Source organism: Salmo trutta, chromosome 4 (genome assembly GCF_901001165.1).
Source record: "Salmo trutta chromosome 4, fSalTru1.1, whole genome shotgun sequence".
Lineage (NCBI taxonomy): Eukaryota > Metazoa > Chordata > Actinopteri > Salmoniformes > Salmonidae > Salmo > Salmo trutta.
The window spans coordinates 31,061,075-31,078,186 of record NC_042960.1 but is presented as its reverse complement, the minus strand read 5'-3'; the positions used below and the strand labels follow the sequence as shown (position 1 = coordinate 31,078,186).

Sequence of the window (17,112 nt, the reverse complement as noted above, 5' to 3'; positions counted from 1 at the left end):
TAGGCAAGTCAGTTAAGAAAAAAATATTTTCAATGACGGCCTAGGAACAGTGGGTTAATGGCCTTGTTCAGGGGCAGAATCTTTGGTTATAGTCACAGCCGTGTATACTTCTCCCTCAAGCCGATACCATGACATCCCTCAAGGAACTACACTGGACTTCATGCAAACTGGAAACCACATCCTGAGGCCGCATTTATTGTAGCTGGGGATTTTAACAAAGCAAATTTCAGGAAAACGCTACCGAAGTTCTGTCAACACATTGACTATAGTACTCGCTCTGGAAAAACACTGGACCACTGCTACTCCCCCTTTCGAGATGCCAAATCAGATCACAACTCCATTTTGCTCCTCCCTTCCTATAGGCAGAAACAGCAAGTAGCCGTGCTAAGGTCTATTCAACGCTGGTCTGACATATCGGAATCCACGCTTCAAGATTGTTTTGATCACATGGACTGGGATATGTTCCAGGTTTCCTCTGAGAATAACATTGACGTATACACAGACACGGTGACTGAGTTCATCAGAAAGTTTATAGGGGATGTTGTTCCCACTGTGACTATTAAAACTTACCCAAACCAGAAACCGTGGATAGATTGCAGCATTTGCGCAAAACTGAAAGCACGAACAACTGCATTTATCCATGCCAAGGTGACTGGAAATATGAGAGGAGTGGATTCAATTTGGCCACTCTACCATAAAGCCCTAATTGGTGAAGTGCTGCAGAGATGGTTGTCCTTCTGGAAGGTTCTCCCATCTCCACAGAGGAGCTCTGTCTGAGTGACCATTGGGTTCTTGGTCACCTATCTGACCAAGGCCCTTCTCCCCCGATTGCTCAGTTTGGCCAGGCAGCCAGCTCTAGGAAGAGTATTGGTGGTTCCAAACGTCTTTCATTTAAGAATGATGGAGGCCACTGTGTTCTTGGGGACATCCAATGCTGCAGGAATGTTTTGGTACCTTTCCCCAGATCTGTGCCTCAACGCAATCCTGTCTCGGAGCTCTCCGGATAATTCCTTCAACCTCATGGCTTGGTTTTTGCTCTGACATGTACTGCCAACTGTGGGACCTTATATAGACAGGTGTGTGCCTTTCCAAATCATGTCAATTTAATTCACCACGGGTGGACTCCATTCAAATTGTAGAAACATCTCAAGGATGATCAATGGAAACGGGATGCACCTGAGCTGTATTTCGAGTCTCATGGCAAAGGGTCTGAATACCTATGTAAATAAGTTATTGCTGTTTTTAATACTTTTCTAAAAATCTATTTTCGCTTTGTCATTATGGGGTATTGTGTGAAGATTGCTGAGGAAATTGTTTTATTTAATCCATTTTAGAAAAAGGCTGTAACATAACAAAATGTGAAACTCAATGAGTCTGAATACTTTCCGAAGGCACTATTTCTTAATTCCATTCTTTTACTTTTAGATTTGTGTGTATTGTTGTGATTTCTTTAGATACGAATGCCCTGTTGGAGTTAGGAACACAAGCATCTCGCTTCATCCGCAATAACATCTGCTAAATATGGATATCTTACAAATAGAATTTGATTTCATAAATTTACATTGATTTAGGCTTTGTAAAATACTTAAGACTGATAACCCTTTTCTTTTTCAATTTAAAGGGACTCTTTTGGAATTTGTCAATGAAGCCCTTTATCTACTTCACCAGAGAGATGAATTCTGATTGCCTTTGTATCAAGTATGAAGGAAGTTGGAGGTAGTTTCGGGAGCCAATATAACTAGCATTAGCCCAATGACTGGAAGTCAATGATATCTACTAGCATGCTAGCTGTTACCATAGACTTCCAGTCATTGCGCTAATGTTAGTTAGCAATTGCGCCAATGCTAGATAGCAACTTCCTTCAAATTGGTAACTTACTTTTATGCTAAGGCATAAAAATGGTATAGACAATTTAATCTTACTCTGGGGAAGTAGATAAAGGGATACTTCAGGATTTTGGCAATGAAGCCCTTTAACTATAATTTATGTTTTCAAGATAATATGGACTATTTACTTAATTTTTCTGTTTTAATAAAATACATAATTTGAAGAACAAACATTGTGGCAATTCATATCTTGCAGTAAAACTGTAAATAAAACTTTAATCTTGAAGACAGTTTAAAGATTTCAATGTTCTCGTACTTAGAAAATAGTCCTGATCATATAGGCTTAGTAATTTAATTTGTGAAGTAATTTCTTTCTACAAAATAACAACACATCTTTCCAATCTGGGAGATAACTCGATTAAAGTAGTCAAATCAAATCTATGTTTTTCACATGCGCCAAATACAACAAGTGTAGACTTACAAGCCCTTTCCTAACAATGCAGTTATAAAGTAAGAAAATTAACAAATAGATACAAATAAAATGGTAACAAAATGAAATAGTAACACAATAACAATGAGGCTATACAGTGCATTTGGAAAGTATTCAGACCCCTTGATGTTTTCCACATCTTGTTACGTTACAGCCTTATTCTAAAATGGATTATAAAAATAATAATAATCCTCATAAATCTACGCACAATACCCCATAATGACTAAGTAAAAACAAGTATTTAGAAGTTTTTGTAAATGTATTACAAATAAGAAAACGGAAATATCAGACCCTTTACTCACTACTTTGTTGAAGCACCTTTGGCAGCGATTACAGCCTTGAGTCTTCTTGGGTATAACGCTACAAGCTTGGCACACCTGTATTTGGGGAGTTTCTCCCATTCTTCTCTGCAGATTCTCTCAAGCGGCCAGCTCTAGGAAGAGTCTTGGTGGTTCCAAACTTCTTCCATTTAAGAATGATTGAGTTCTTGGGGACCTTCAATGCTGAAGAAATGTTTTGGTACTCTTCCCCAGATCGGTGCCTTGATGCAATCCTGTTTTGGAGCTCTATGGACAATTCCTTCAACCTCATGGCTTGGTTTTTACTCTGACATGCGCTGTCAACTGGGGGACCTTATATAGACAGGTGTGTGCCTTTCCAAATCATGTCCAATCAATTTAATTTACCACAGGTGGACTTCAATCAAGTTGTAGAAACATCTCAATGATGATCAATGGAAACAGGATAGACCTGAGCTCATTTTCGAGTTTCATAGCAAAAGGTCTGAATACTTATGTAAATAAGGTATCTGTTTTTATTCGTACCATTTGCTTTGTTATTATGGAGTATTGTGTGTAGATTGAGGTCATGTTTTTATTTGATCCATTTCAGAATAAGGCTGTAACGTAACAAAATGTTGAAAAGGTCAAGGGGTCTGAATACTTTCCGAATGCACTGTATGCAGGCTATATTCAAGGAGTAATGCTACCAAGTCAGTTTACTGGGGTACGAGGTAGTTGGGGTGATTGGTTGAGGTATGTACATTTAGGTTTGGTTAGGTGATTGATTGAAGTACTATGTAAACTCAGCAAAAAAAGAAACTGACCTTTTTCAGGACCATGTCTTTGAAAGATAATTCGTAAAAATCCAAATAACTTCACAGATCTTCATTGTAAAGGGTTTAAACACTGTTTCCCATGCTTGTTCAATGAACCATAAACAATTAATGAACATGCACCTGTGGAACGGTCGTTAAGACACTAACAGCTTACAGACGGTAGGCAATTTAGGTCACAGTTATGAAAACCTAGGACACTAAAGAGGCCTTTCTACTGACTCTGAAAAACACCAAAAGAAAGATGCCCAGGGTCCCTACTCATCTGCGTGAACGTGCCTTAGGCATGCTGCAAGGAGGCATGAGGACGGAGATGTGGCCAGGGAAATAAATTGCAATGTCCGTACTGTGAGACGCCGAAGACAGCGCTCAGGGAGACAAGACGGACAGCTGATCGTCCTCGCAGTGGCAGACCACACGTAACAACACATGCACAGGATCGGTACATCCAAACATCACACCTGCGGGACAGGTACAGGATGGCAACAACAACTGCCCGACTTACACCAGGAATGCACACATCAGTGCTCAGACTGTCCACAATAGGCTGAGAGAGGCTGGACTGAGGGCTTGTAGGCCTGTTGTAAGGCAGGTCCTCACCAGACATCACGGGCTACAACGTCGCCTATGGGCACAAGCCCACCGTCGCTGGACCAGACAGGACTGGCAAAAAGTGCTCTTCATTGACGAGTTGCGGTTTTGTCTCACCAGGGGTGATGGTCGGATTCACGATTATCGTCGAAGGAATGAGCGTTACGCCGAGGCCTGTACTCTGGAGCAGGATTGATTTGGAGTTGGAGGGTCCGTCATGGTCTGGGGTGGTGTGTCACAGCATCATCGGACTGAGCTTGTCGTCATTGCAGGCAGTCTCAACGCTGTGTGTTACAGGGAAGACATTCTCCTCCCTCATGTGGTACCCTTCCTGCAGGCTCATCCTGACATGACCCTCCAGCATGACAATGCCACCAGCCATACTGCTCGTTCTGTGCGTGATTTCCTGCAAGACAGGAATGTCAGTGTTCTGCCATGGCCAGCGAAGAGCCCGGATCTCAATCCCATTGAGCACGTCTGGGACCTGTTGGATCGGAGGGTGAGGGCTAGGGCCATTCCCCCCAGAAATGTCCGGGAACTTGCAGGTGCCTTGGTGGAAGAGTGGAGTAACATCTCACAGCATGAACTGGCAAATCTGGTACAGTCTGAGGAGGAGATGCACTGCAGTACTTAATGCAGCTGGTGGCCACACTAGATACTCACTGTTACTTTTGATTTTGACCCCCCCCCCCTTTGTTCAGGGACACAGTATTCCATTTATGTTAGTCACATGTCTGTGGAACCTGTTCAGTTTGTCTCAGTTGTTGAATCTTGATATGTTCATACAAATATTTACACATGTTAAGTTTGCTGAAAATTAACGCAGTTGACAGTGAGAGGACGTTTCTTTTTTTGCTGAGTTTACATGTAGGTAGGGGATGATAAGCAGAACGTTTGAGTAGACGTTTAATTAACTGTTCAGCAGTCTTATGACTTTAGGATAGAATATGTTAAGGTGCCTATTTGGTCCTAGACTTGGTGCTCCGGTACTGCTTGCCGTGCGGTTGCAGAGAAAATAGACTGTGACTTGGGTCGCTGGAGTCTTTGACAATTTTTAGGGCCTTCCTCTGACACCGCCTGGTATAGATGTCCTGGATGGCCGGGAGAACTATCGGCCCCAGTGATGTACTGAGCTGTACGCACTACCCTCTGTAGCGCCGTGCGGTCAGATTTCGAGCAGTTGCCATACCAACTGGTGATGCTGCCGGTCAATACGCTCTCAATGATGCAGCTGTAGAAGCTTTTGAGGATCTGAGGTCCCATGCCATATCTTTTCAGCCTCTTGAGGGGGAAGAGGTTTTGTTGTGCCCTCTTCATGACTATGTTGGTGTGTTTGGACTATGATAGTGATGTGGACACTGAGTAACTTGAAGCTCTCGATCGGCTACCTCTACAGCCCTGTCGATGTTAATGGGGGCATGCTCGGCACTTCGTTTCCTGTAGTCCATGATCAGCTTCTTTGTCTTGCTGACGTTTGAGGGAGAGGTTGTTGACCTGGCACCACACTGCCAGGTCTTTGACCTCCACCCTGTAGGCTGTCTCATCTTTGTCGGTGATCAAGCCTACCAATGTTGTCATCAGCAAAGTTAATGATGGTGTTGGAGTCATGTGTGGCGACGCAGTCATGGCTGAAGAGGGAGTACAGGAAGGGGCTCAGAACGCACCCGTGAGGGGCCCCCGTGTTGAGGGTCAGCGTGGCGGATGTGTTGTTGACTACCTTCACTACCTGGGGGCGGCCCGTTAGGAAGTCCAGTATCCAATTGCAGAGGGATGTGTTCAATCCCAGGGTCCTTAGCTTAGTGATGAGCTTGGAGGGCACTATGTTCTTGAACGCTGAGCTGTAGTCAATGAACAGCATTCTCACATAGGTATTCCTTTTGTCAAGGTGGGAAAAGGCAGTGTGGAGTGCAATAGAGATTTCGTCATCTGTGGATCTGTTGGGGCGGTTTGCAAACTGGAGTGGGTCCATGGTGTCTGGGATGATTGTGTTAATGGGAGCTATCAAATCAAATCAAATTTATTCATATAGCCCTTCGTATATCAGCTGAAATCTCAAAGTGCTGTACAGAAACCCAGCCTAAAACCCCAAACAGCAAGCAATGCATGTGAAAGAAGCACGGTGGCTAGGAAAAACTCCCTAGGAAAAACTCCCTAGAAAGGCCAAAAACCTAGGAAGAAACCTAGAGAGGAACCAGGCTATGAGGGGTGGCCAGTCCTCTTCTGGCTGTGCCGGGTGGATATTATAACAGAACATGGTCAAGATGTTAAAATGTTCATAAATGACCAGCATGGTCAAATAATAATAATCATTGTAGTTGTCGAGGGTGCAACAAGCACGTCCGGTGAACAGGTCAGGGTTCCGTTGCCGCAGGCAGAACAGTTGAAACTGGAGCAGCAGCATGGCCAGGTGGACTGGGGACAGCAAGGAGTCATCATGCCAGGTAGTCCCGAGGCATGGTCCTAGGGCTCAGGTCCTCCGAGAGAAAGAAAGAAAGAGAGAAAGAGAGAATTAGAGAGAGCATATTTAAATTCACACAGGACACCGGATAAGACACGAGAATACTCCAGATGTAACAGACTGACCCTAGCCCCCCGGCACATAAACTACTGCAGCATAAATACTGGAGGCTGAGACAGGAGGGATCAGAAGACACTGTGGCCCCATCCGATGATACCCCCGGACAGGGCCAAACAGGCAGGATATGACCAGCCTTTCAAAGCATGACCAGCCTTTCAAAGCATTTCATGGTTACAGATGTGAGCGGTACAATGTGATAATAATTTAGACCGGTTACCTTGGCGTTCTTGGGGATGGGGACTATGGTGGTCTGCTTGAAACTTTGGTATTACAGACTGGGTCAGGGAGAGGTTGAAAATGTCAGTCAAGACACTTGCTAGCTGGTCAGCACATGCTCTGAGTACGCATCCTGGTAATCTGCCCTGCAGCCTTGTGAATGTTAACCTGTTTAAAGTCTTACTCGCATCGGCTACGGCGAGCGTGATCACACAGTCGTCCGGAACAGCTGGTGCTCTCATGCATGGTTCCATGTTGCCGGCCTCGAGGCTAGCATCGATGGCATTTAGCTCATCTGGTAGGCTCGCGTCACTAGGCAGCTCGCGGCTGGGTTTCCGTTTGTAATCCGTAATAGTTTGCAAGGCCTGCCACATCCGACGAGCGTCAGAGCTGGTGTAGTAAGATTCAATCGATTAAAAAATAATAATAATAATAATAATCCTGTCCGGATTTGTGTCCCGCTCCTTGAAAGTTGCAGCTCTAGCCTTTAGCTCAGTGCAGATGTTGCCTGTAATCCATTGCTCCTAATTAGGATATGTATGTACTGTCGGGACTACTTCATCAATTTACTTATAATGAAGCCAGTCACTGATGTGGTAAACTCCTTAATGCCATCGGATGAAACCCCGGAAAATTTTCCAATCTGTGCTAGCAAAACACACCTGTACCTTAGACTTCCGCTTTATCGGACCACTTCCGTATGGAGCATGTCACTGGTACTTCCTGCTTTAGTTTTTGCTTGTAAACTGGAATCAGGAGGATAGAGTTATGGTAAGATTTGCCAAATGGAGGCAGAGCTTTGTATGCATCTCTGTGTGTAGAGTAGAGTTGATCTGAAGTTTTTTTCACCTTTAGTTGCACAGGAGATATACTGGTAGAAATGAGGCAAAACAGATTTCAGTTTCCCTGTCTCAAAATCCCTGGGCACAAGGAGCACCGCATCTGGGTGAGCATTTTCTTGTTCGCTTATCGTTTTAGTGCTAGCATCGGTTTGTGGTGGTAAATAGATGGCTACGAAAAATGTAGATGAAAACTCTCTTGGTAAATAGTGTGGTCTACAGCTTATCATGAGGTATTCTAACTCCGGTAAGCAGAACCTTGAGACTTCCTCAATATTAGATATCGCACACCAACTGTTTTGACAAAGAGACACACCACCCTCCCCTCGGCTTACCTTAGGCAGCTGTTCTGTTCTGCCGATGTATAGAAAAACCAACTAGATTTATATTTTCCATGTCCTTGTTCTGCCACGAAGCGGTTAAATGTAGGATATTCGTTTTTCAGATCACATGGATGGGATAGTCTCTAATGGAGCTCATCCAGTTTATATTCCAATGATTTCAAGTTCGCCAATAGAATTGAGGGTAATGGCGACTTATCCACTCAGTCTTATTAGATATCCTGCACGCCAACCTCTATGCCGCCGCCGCCTCCGAGTGATGGGGATTGGGTCTGGTCTGGGATGAGCATTATGTCCTTTGGCTCCGATTCGTTGAAATAGAAGTACTCATCCAAATCGAGGTTAGTAATCGCTGTTATATACCAAACATTTTAGGATCAGCAATATACAAAAATGGCACAATTGGTCAGGAGCCCGTAAACGGCAGCCTTCCCCTCTGGCGCCATTATTAGATTCAATTATTTCGCTGTATATTTTGGATGGAATCAGTTCACCGGAGGCCACCAAAATAGAACTCCTTCGGCAAAAAATATATATTAAAACATTGGTGTTTTACTTTTCAGTAAGAAACTAAACTATAGTTCAGTTGTAGTCTGAATTATGTTATATGGGACATATTTTGCATTATAAACTGGGTGGTTCGAGCCCTGAATGCTGATTTGGCTGACAGCTGTGATATACAGTGCCTTCGGTATTCAGACCCTTTGACTTTTTTCCACATTTTGGTACGTTACAGCCTTATTCTAAAATGTATTAAATAAAAAAAATCTACACACAAGACCCCATAATGAGAAAGCAAAAACAGGTTTTTATAAATTTTTACAAATGTTACATTTTTTAAAGCCAATGCTTATTTACCTAAGTATTCAGACTCTTGCTATGAGACTCGAAATTGAACTCCGGTGCATTCCGTTTCCTTTGATCATCCTTAAGATGTTTCTACAACTTGATTATATTCCACCTGTGGTAAATTCAATTGATTAGACATGATTTGAAAAGGCACACACTTGTCTATATAAGGTCCCAGAGTTGACAGTGCATGTCAGAGCAAAAACCAAGCTATGAGGTCGAAGGAATTGTCCATAGAGCTCTGAGACAGGATTGTGTCGATGGTCTCACTGACAGAGCTCTAGAGTTCCTCTGTGGAAATGGGAGAACCTTCCAGAAGGACAACCATCTCTGCAGCACTTCACCAATCAGGTATTTATGGTAGAGTGGCCAGACGGAAGCCACTCCCACAGTAAAAGGCAAATGACAGCCTGCTTGGAGTTGCCAAAAGGCACCTAAAGGACTCTCAGACCATGAGAAACAAGATTCTCTGGTCTGATGAAACCAAGATTGAACTCTTTGGTCTGAATGCCAAGCGTCACTTCTGATGAAGCATGGTGGTGGCAGCATCGTGCTGTGGGGATATTTTTCAGAGGCAGGGACTGGGAGACTAATCAGGATCGAGGGAAAGATTAACGGAGGAAAGTACAGAGATCCTTTTTTTGCAAACATTTTGAAAATCAGTTTTTGCTTTGTCATGGGGTATTGTGTGTAGATTGAGGGGAACAAACTATTTAATCCATTTTAGAATAAGGCTGTAATGTAACAATGTGGAAAAAGTCAATTATTCTGAATACTTTCCGAATGCACTGCTCTAATTATATTGGTAACCAGCTTATAATAGCAATAAGGTATCTCGGGGGTTTGTGGTATATGGCCACTATACCACAGCTAAGGGCTGTATCCAGGATTTCCGCTTTGCGTCGTGCATAAGAACAGCCCTTAGCCGTGGTATATTGGCCATAAACCACACCCACTCTGGCCTTATTGCTTAATTATATAACAAGCGTACACTGAAGCACTTTTTTCCCCCTCATTTACATGGATTCACTTCAAAGAGGATTGGATTGAAAAGCTCCACTGTTTCTGCCTCCACATAAGCGTTCACTGTATCACTTACTGTACACTATGAACCTGAGAGCAGCATTTCTCAACTGTGTGACTTGTCAAACCCTATAGCTGATGGACAAACATCAGCAGGAACACCTTATCTCTGTAACCCCTGTATTGGCAACCTGACACACAGAAGAGAGAGGGCAACCTCAGAGACGAAGGCATAGCAAAGCATACAGTAGCACACTTTTAGTAACGTTAAACAATCTTCATGGCTCTGTTAGTTGGGTAATTTCCAGGGGTATCCAAGTGTATTGCAGAGACACTTTGTAAATTAGTTAATAACATGGACTTGTTGCTCTAATGTAGCCATATAAATCATACAATGATTTGGTACTTTGATCAAATTACTTAATTTGACCCCAAAAGTGCTTGACAGATGAGTGAGTGATGAACACTCCCTTCTCGGTCTTTCTGAATAGTCTGGTCTAGCGTGATGGATGCTACCCCCATAGAAATAGAATAGCCACCCATGATGGCACATCGACATGAATGGAGATTCCTGTTCATGGTATCCTAGTAATTCTAGTTCTATGGCTTCCTCTGTGTGATGAATGATACCTACAGTATAATGCTACTAAACTAACCTGTATTCTTGTTTCTGAACCAAGGGTGCAGATTATCATGATGGGATATGCGATCTAATCTGTTCATGCTTTGCTGTTTTCATGAATCATGGGTTTCTAATGAAATTATTTCAGATCTTTAACTAGCTAACTTTATTATTCCGCCCTGCTGCTTACGATTCAATCATCTTAACCTTTAACCTCTAAGCTATTCCTTCTTCCCCTGTGCTGTTCCGTCCGCTTGTTGCTCCCTTAATCTTGCCTACCCTTTGATCTGGGACCCTTGACGTCTCAGGGCCTAGACCGCTCCAACTCCTGGGTGCACACCATGGGGTGTAAGAGCACCCCCTGGAGATCCAGCACCGGTTCTGACGCTGACACCATGCAGGTGCTTCAACAATAACTCCCTTCCTCTCTCTACCCTTCTTAACCCGCACCTCAACCACCCCTCACCTACACGCTCTACCAGACTTAGGAAGTCAAAGCTGCCGCTATGAACCTTAGACCGCCATCTTCAGTTCTTTTTTCTTTAGTTATTTCCCTTCTTGTCATCCTTTCAGTTTTTACACAACACCTTTCTCTCTCCAGTTGGCTGTAGAAGAAACATCTATGCCCATTCTGAAGCCGGGGGGGTTGTCACTGTCTTGAAACAAGTGCAGAAGGATTTCTCACTGCACATTCATTTTAATTGGCTTTCTTCACCCTGTCATTCCCAGTCCTGTTTAATTTTCACCATGATCATTTAAATCCATGCATGACCTACTACTAATCTCATTCAGCGTGTGGGATGAGCATGATGTGGAGTGTGCTGGGTGGGTTTGGGAGTGACTGCGAGTGTGTACGTGCTTGTCTTTGTCTTTTCTTTGTCTGTGTTGTGACTATGGTTGTCGTCATTGGTTGACATTTTAATTTTTTTTTATTTTGCCTTTATTTATTTAGGCAAGTCAGTAAGAACAAATTCTTATTTTCAATGACGGCCTAGGAACAGTGGGTTAACTGCCTTGTTCAGGGGCAGAACGACAGATTTTTACCTTGTCAGCTCGGAGATTTGATCTAGCCAACGCTCTAACCACTAGGCTACCTGCCGCCCCAAATGAAGGATGTTTTGTGGCTCTAGTCATGTCCAAAGATTCAGTAAAAAATCCTATATGCATTTTTATTTAACGGAGTTAAGTTGTACGCACAAGTTAACCCACATTTGGGGTGTTTGTTGTCATTTTTCCCCCACAGTTTATACTGTGCACGAACTGCATGTCTAGCGACAGTTTTTCCACTTGTGTAAAATGTATCTAATGAGGTGTGTAAGAAATGTAAATATGAGGGAACTCACACACTGCACTTCTACATTGGTACTGTTGTTTTGTGTGATTTGTTTGTGCTCATGTTTGTTAATTGTGTGTGTGAGGGAGGGATTCTGCTGCAGACACATCTCCTTGGGTTGAGAAGGTGCTACAGCTAGACCTCACTAACCTGTTGTTGTCGTCACCGTCCCATCCATCCCACCCATAGGCCATGGAGCGCTGTGGCAACCGCATGTCTTCGCACACTGAGAGCTCCAGTTTCTTGCAAACTTTAACAGGACGGTTACCCACCAAAAAGGTACCTGCCACTGTCTACACTGGGGAAGGAACCATACAGAGAGCCCCCTCACCTTATTCACCTGTCTGTGTTTGGATGTGTGCCTCTTGATTGGATGGTGTATTTGGGGGATTGTGGTCTTTTTGGATGTAGAGCAGGGATGGGCAACTTTGATGAGGTTGGGGACCACAAAACATCTGAACTCCTAATGAGGGGCCGCAGTGGCATGCAGGTCTGCATACCTACATGCATACACACACATTTGTGGACCCCAGGAAGAGTAGCTGCTGCTTCTGCAAAAGATAATGGGGATCCAAATAAGCATGCGGCCCTAAATTACATTTTGTTTGGAGAGTCCCCCCACCTTGCGAGCAAAACATTTTAGGAGCCCCCCTCTTGACAGGTGAGAGAAAAATGTTATGTTTTATTAGTTCATTTTCTGCAATTCTACACATTTTGCCATGTGGCAGTTTTAAAGCAAGTTTGCTGTAATTCTACACATTATGTCATGGGGTGGAGAGAACATTTAGCAATTTCCTGCAATTCTGCTCATTTTTCATGGAGCGGAGAGAATTGTTTGCTGTTTGTAATATGATATCTGATTGAGTGACTAACAAAATCCATGGGGAACCCCTGGTTGGTAATTCAACTGTGTTTACTACAGGTTTAGATAGCTGGTGAGACTAACTTGCCGATCTAAAAAAAAATAATAATAATAATTGTTTAAAAAAAAAAAAATGTAGCTGACATGGGCTAATTGATTGACTCGGTGACTGACATAACAGGAGAAAAACTGCCGATACACAACCGAATTTTGAAATTGCACCTTGTGTATTCTAACTCTAACCAGTAAGTCGAGACCTCGACTGACAAAAGGGGGGTCGCTGGCCTCCGGTTGCCCTTCCCTGATGTAGAGTGTAGAAGTCCCACCTCTTGGCTGTGATTGAAGTGTGTGTGTCTATGTGTAATGTACCACTAACTATAGCACTTTTACTCTTGTTCAGGGAAACAGCACACACTTTTATATTTATTTATATATTTAAATATATAAATAAAACATATTTATATTTTAATGAAGCCTCCCTTTTCAGTGTTACCACCAGACACAGGTGCACCAAGTGGATTATTTAGTCTTTCTGAGCAAATATTACATGTTTAAGATAGACACACATCAATTTAGTTTGAGCTTAACTGTTTGGTCTGTGTGTCTCCATCTCTCTGTCTCAGTTGTTCCATGAGGAGCTGGCCCTACAGTGGGTGGTGAGCAGTGGCATCGTCAGGGAGGGAGCTCTACAACAGGCCTGGTTCTTCTTTGAGCTCATGGTAAGACAACACTACACACAGCTGCATCTCTGGCGCCCTTTTCACACTACTAAGCTGTGCCGACCTGTACTGCTCTGGCCTGGTTGCATATCCACCATAATTGCTTGGTTAGTTTTAAAAACTGATTTTAAGAAGATAAATTGTAGAACTACGTGGGGCTTCCAACTTGGCCAGATGTTGACGACACATGACTACCACTATGTGTTGGGCCCATAGACTTAGACATCACTGTGTCTGTCCCATTATGGAGTCTGTGAGAGCATGGGCAGCACCATTGAAGACATCTTTCATTTTGAAGTAGTACATTTTCTTCTTCTACTACTTGAGTTGGCAAACAAACTGAAAATGTGTGTAGTACTGCCACCTGTAGTGTGTTGTTTGAACAGGTATTATGCCAAGGTTGGCGATGTATTGCCACCTGCAGTTATGGAATGTTTACTCACAAGCATAATTCATTGGCTGATTCCTCCTGATGATCTGGATGGAATTATGCGATCCATCCTTAACCCATATGAAGTCCCACCCAGTTACTATTTCAAAATGGTGAAAGTCCTCAATGGCGCTGCCCATGCTAAAACAAGCTTTTGGGCCCTAGAGTCCTCTATCATCTGCTATGGTTGGGCCCTGTCTCACCTTGATGACCTCACTCCTCAGGTGAAGAGCATCATCCACCACCTGTACTTCACCGACCGGCTAGAGTCGCCCAGAAAGAACCGTTTCCCCGAGCGCTTCATGGATGACATCACAGCCCTGGTCAGCACCATCGCTGGGGACATTGTCTCACGCTTTCAGAAGGTAGGAGTGAAAATTTGAATAAACTTTGTCACCAGCATAGGACACACGGGACACTACAGATCAGGCTTACATCAACACAGCAGTTTCTAATGCCACTAACCACACAGATACTTCAAATAAATTGACCTCTTCTGGTTCTGAGTCAATCAGATCGAGCAGTGTTCTCGAGACTTTACCCTGACCTCTGACATTGTGTTTCTGTCCAATCAGGACCTGGAGTTGGTGGAGCGTCTGAACACCAGCCTGGCCTTCTTCCTGAATGACCTGCTGTCTGTCATGGACCGAGGCTTTGTCTTCTCCCTCATCAAGACATACTGGAAACAGGTACTGGGAGAGGGAACCAACCCACTTAGCACCCAACAGCACCTCAATGACAACATACTTGCAGAATCTGCTTTCATTTAAAAGGCTTGGTGATGAAACCACTATGATAGATTAGAGTGACCTTGTGCACAGGATTTCGGAAGTAACGCTACAGTAGCTATTCTGCCAATTATCAATCCTGCTATCCTGCCGAAATGATTACTGCCCTGTAGCACTCACGTCAGTAACCATGAAGTGCTTTGAAAGGCTGGACATGGCTCACATCAACACCATCATCCCGGAAACCCTAGACCCACTCCAATTCGCAAAGCTGTTCCAACAGATCCACAGATGACGCAATCTCAATCGCACTCCACACTTCCCTTTCCCACCTGGACAAAGGAACACCTATGTGAGAATGCTGTTCATTGACTACAGTTCAGCGTTCAACACCATAGTGCCCGCAAAGCTCATCACTAAGCTAAGGCCAATGTTACTAAACACCTCCCTCTGCAACTGGATACTGGACTTCCTGACGGGCCACCCCCAGGTGTTAAGGTTAGGTAACAACACATCTGCCACGCTCATCCTCAACACTGGGGTCCCTAAGGGGTGTGTGCTTAGTCCCCCCCCTGTACTCCCTGTTCACCCACGTCTGCGTGGCCAAACACGACTCCAACACCATCATTAAGTTTACTGACGACACAACAGTCTGATCACCGACAACAACGAGACCAGCCTATAGGGAGGAGGTCAGAGACCTGGCAGTGTGGTGCCAGGACAACAGCCTCTCCCTTAATGTGAGCAAGACTAAGGAGCTGATCGTAGACTACAGGAAATGGCGGGCCGAACAGGCCCCCATCAACATGGACAGGGCTGTAATGGACCGGGTCGAGAGTTTCAAGTTCCTTGGTGTCCACATCAGCAACAAACTATCATGGTCCAAACACACCAAGACAGTCGTCAAGAGTGCACGACAACACCTTTTCCCCCTCAGGAGAAAGAATTTGGCATGGGTCCCCAGATCCTCAAAAAGTTCTACAGCGGAACCATCGAGAGCATCCTGACCGGTTGCATCACCGCCTGGTATGGCAATTGCTCGGCATCTGACCGTAAGGCGCTAGTGCGTACGGCCCAGTACATCAGTGGGGCCAAGCTTCCTGCCATCCAGGACCTATATACTAGGCGGTGTCATAGGAAGGCCCAACAAGTTGTTAAAGACTCCAGTCACCAAAGTCACTGACTGTTCACTCTGCTACCGCTCGGCAAGCGGTACCGGAATGCCAAGTCTGTCCCAAAGGCTCCTTAACAGCTTCTACCCCCAAGTCATATGACTGCTGAACAATTAATCAAATTGCCACCCGGACTATTTACATTGAAACCCCTTTGTTTTGTACATTGACACCACCCTCCCCCCACATTTGTTTTGTACATTGCTGCTACTCGCTGTTTATTAACTATGCATAGTCACTTTACCCCTACCTACATGTACAAAATAACTTGACTAACCTGTACCCCCACACATTGACTCGGTACCGGTACCCCCTGTATATGGCCTCGTTATTGTTATTTTATTGTGTTACTTTTTAACTAAGCATTTCACGGTAAGGTGTTGTTGTTAACTAAGCATTTCACGGTAAGGTGTTGTTGTATACCTGTTGTATTCAGAGCACGTAACAAATAAGATTTGATTTGAATTACACTATTGGATATCACTTCCCTGACTTGGAGTAAAGGGCCTCAACAGTGCTTCTCCATCAAACCCTGTTTTTTGGGCAGTTTTCTAGACCTCATTCCATGTCTTTCCCCAGGTGTCCACTAAGCTGTACATGCTGCAGAACCCGACTCTGGAGTCCCTGAGACTCGACTTCCTGAGGGTCGTCTGTAGCCACGAGCACTACGTCACACTTAACCTGCCCTGCAGCCTCCTCACGCCCCCCGCCTCGCCTTCACCCAGCATGTCATCCGCAACCTCACAGGTCAGCTATACACAATACACACACACTGGACACACGCATAGATGCACACCAGATATACACACGCGCGCACACATCCTGGAGGAGTAAGTGGTGTGTGGACAATGTCTCTAAATCATCCCCTGCTTCTGTTTCTCACTCTCTCCATACCTCTCTCCATCTCCACAGAGTTCTGGCTTCTCTACCCATGCCCAGGACCAGAAGATAGCCAACATGTTTGAGTTGTCTGTCCCCTTCAGAGAGCAGCACTACCTGGCTGGTCTGGTGCTGACTGAACTGGCTGTCATCCTGGACCCAGAGGCCGAAGCGTCAGTAATCGTAAACTGTGTTACTGTCTGTATGTTTGTATTTGTGTGTGATAGGGAGACCGAGAGGTTATGTCATTTGGCTCCTTTGTCGCTCTCTGTCATTCTCGAGGCAGGCTCCTAGGTGGTTAGTACATTTTTACTGTGTGTGAGGGTTACTGTGGTCACTTGGACCTCATGTTTCTCTCGGTCATTCTGTACTTTCTGAAGGTGTAGGGGGGTACTGTGCGTGGCGTGCTATTGAGAAGGTTTCTCTCCTTTGACCTATACTGTGTGTCTTTGTCATTTTTTACCCTCTCAAGGCTAAGGGGCAGTACATTGTGTGAGTGA

At 44.3% G+C, this 17,112-nt stretch overlaps 1 protein-coding gene across 17 annotated transcripts in view; it reads left to right on the top strand.

Annotated features, from left to right (window-relative positions):
• LOC115192222 (dedicator of cytokinesis protein 7) overlaps nt 1-17,112 on the top strand; it is a 101,562-nt gene that overhangs the window by 62,776 nt on the left and 21,674 nt on the right. For 10 of the 17 annotated variants that reach the window (XM_029750478.1, XM_029750477.1, XM_029750475.1 and 7 more), the window contains exons 21-27: nt 10,798-10,890; nt 12,012-12,101; nt 13,308-13,403; nt 14,058-14,198; nt 14,409-14,522; nt 16,313-16,480; nt 16,646-16,785. In XM_029750478.1, coding sequence (XP_029606338.1) covers nt 10,798-10,890; nt 12,012-12,101; nt 13,308-13,403; nt 14,058-14,198; nt 14,409-14,522; nt 16,313-16,480; nt 16,646-16,785 — 842 coding nt within the window. The remainder of the gene's footprint in view (nt 1-10,797; nt 10,891-12,011; nt 12,102-13,307; nt 13,404-14,057; nt 14,199-14,408; nt 14,523-16,312; nt 16,481-16,645; nt 16,786-17,112) is intronic. The other 7 variants (XM_029750484.1, XM_029750482.1, XM_029750486.1 and 4 more) reach the window with 2 other exon arrangements.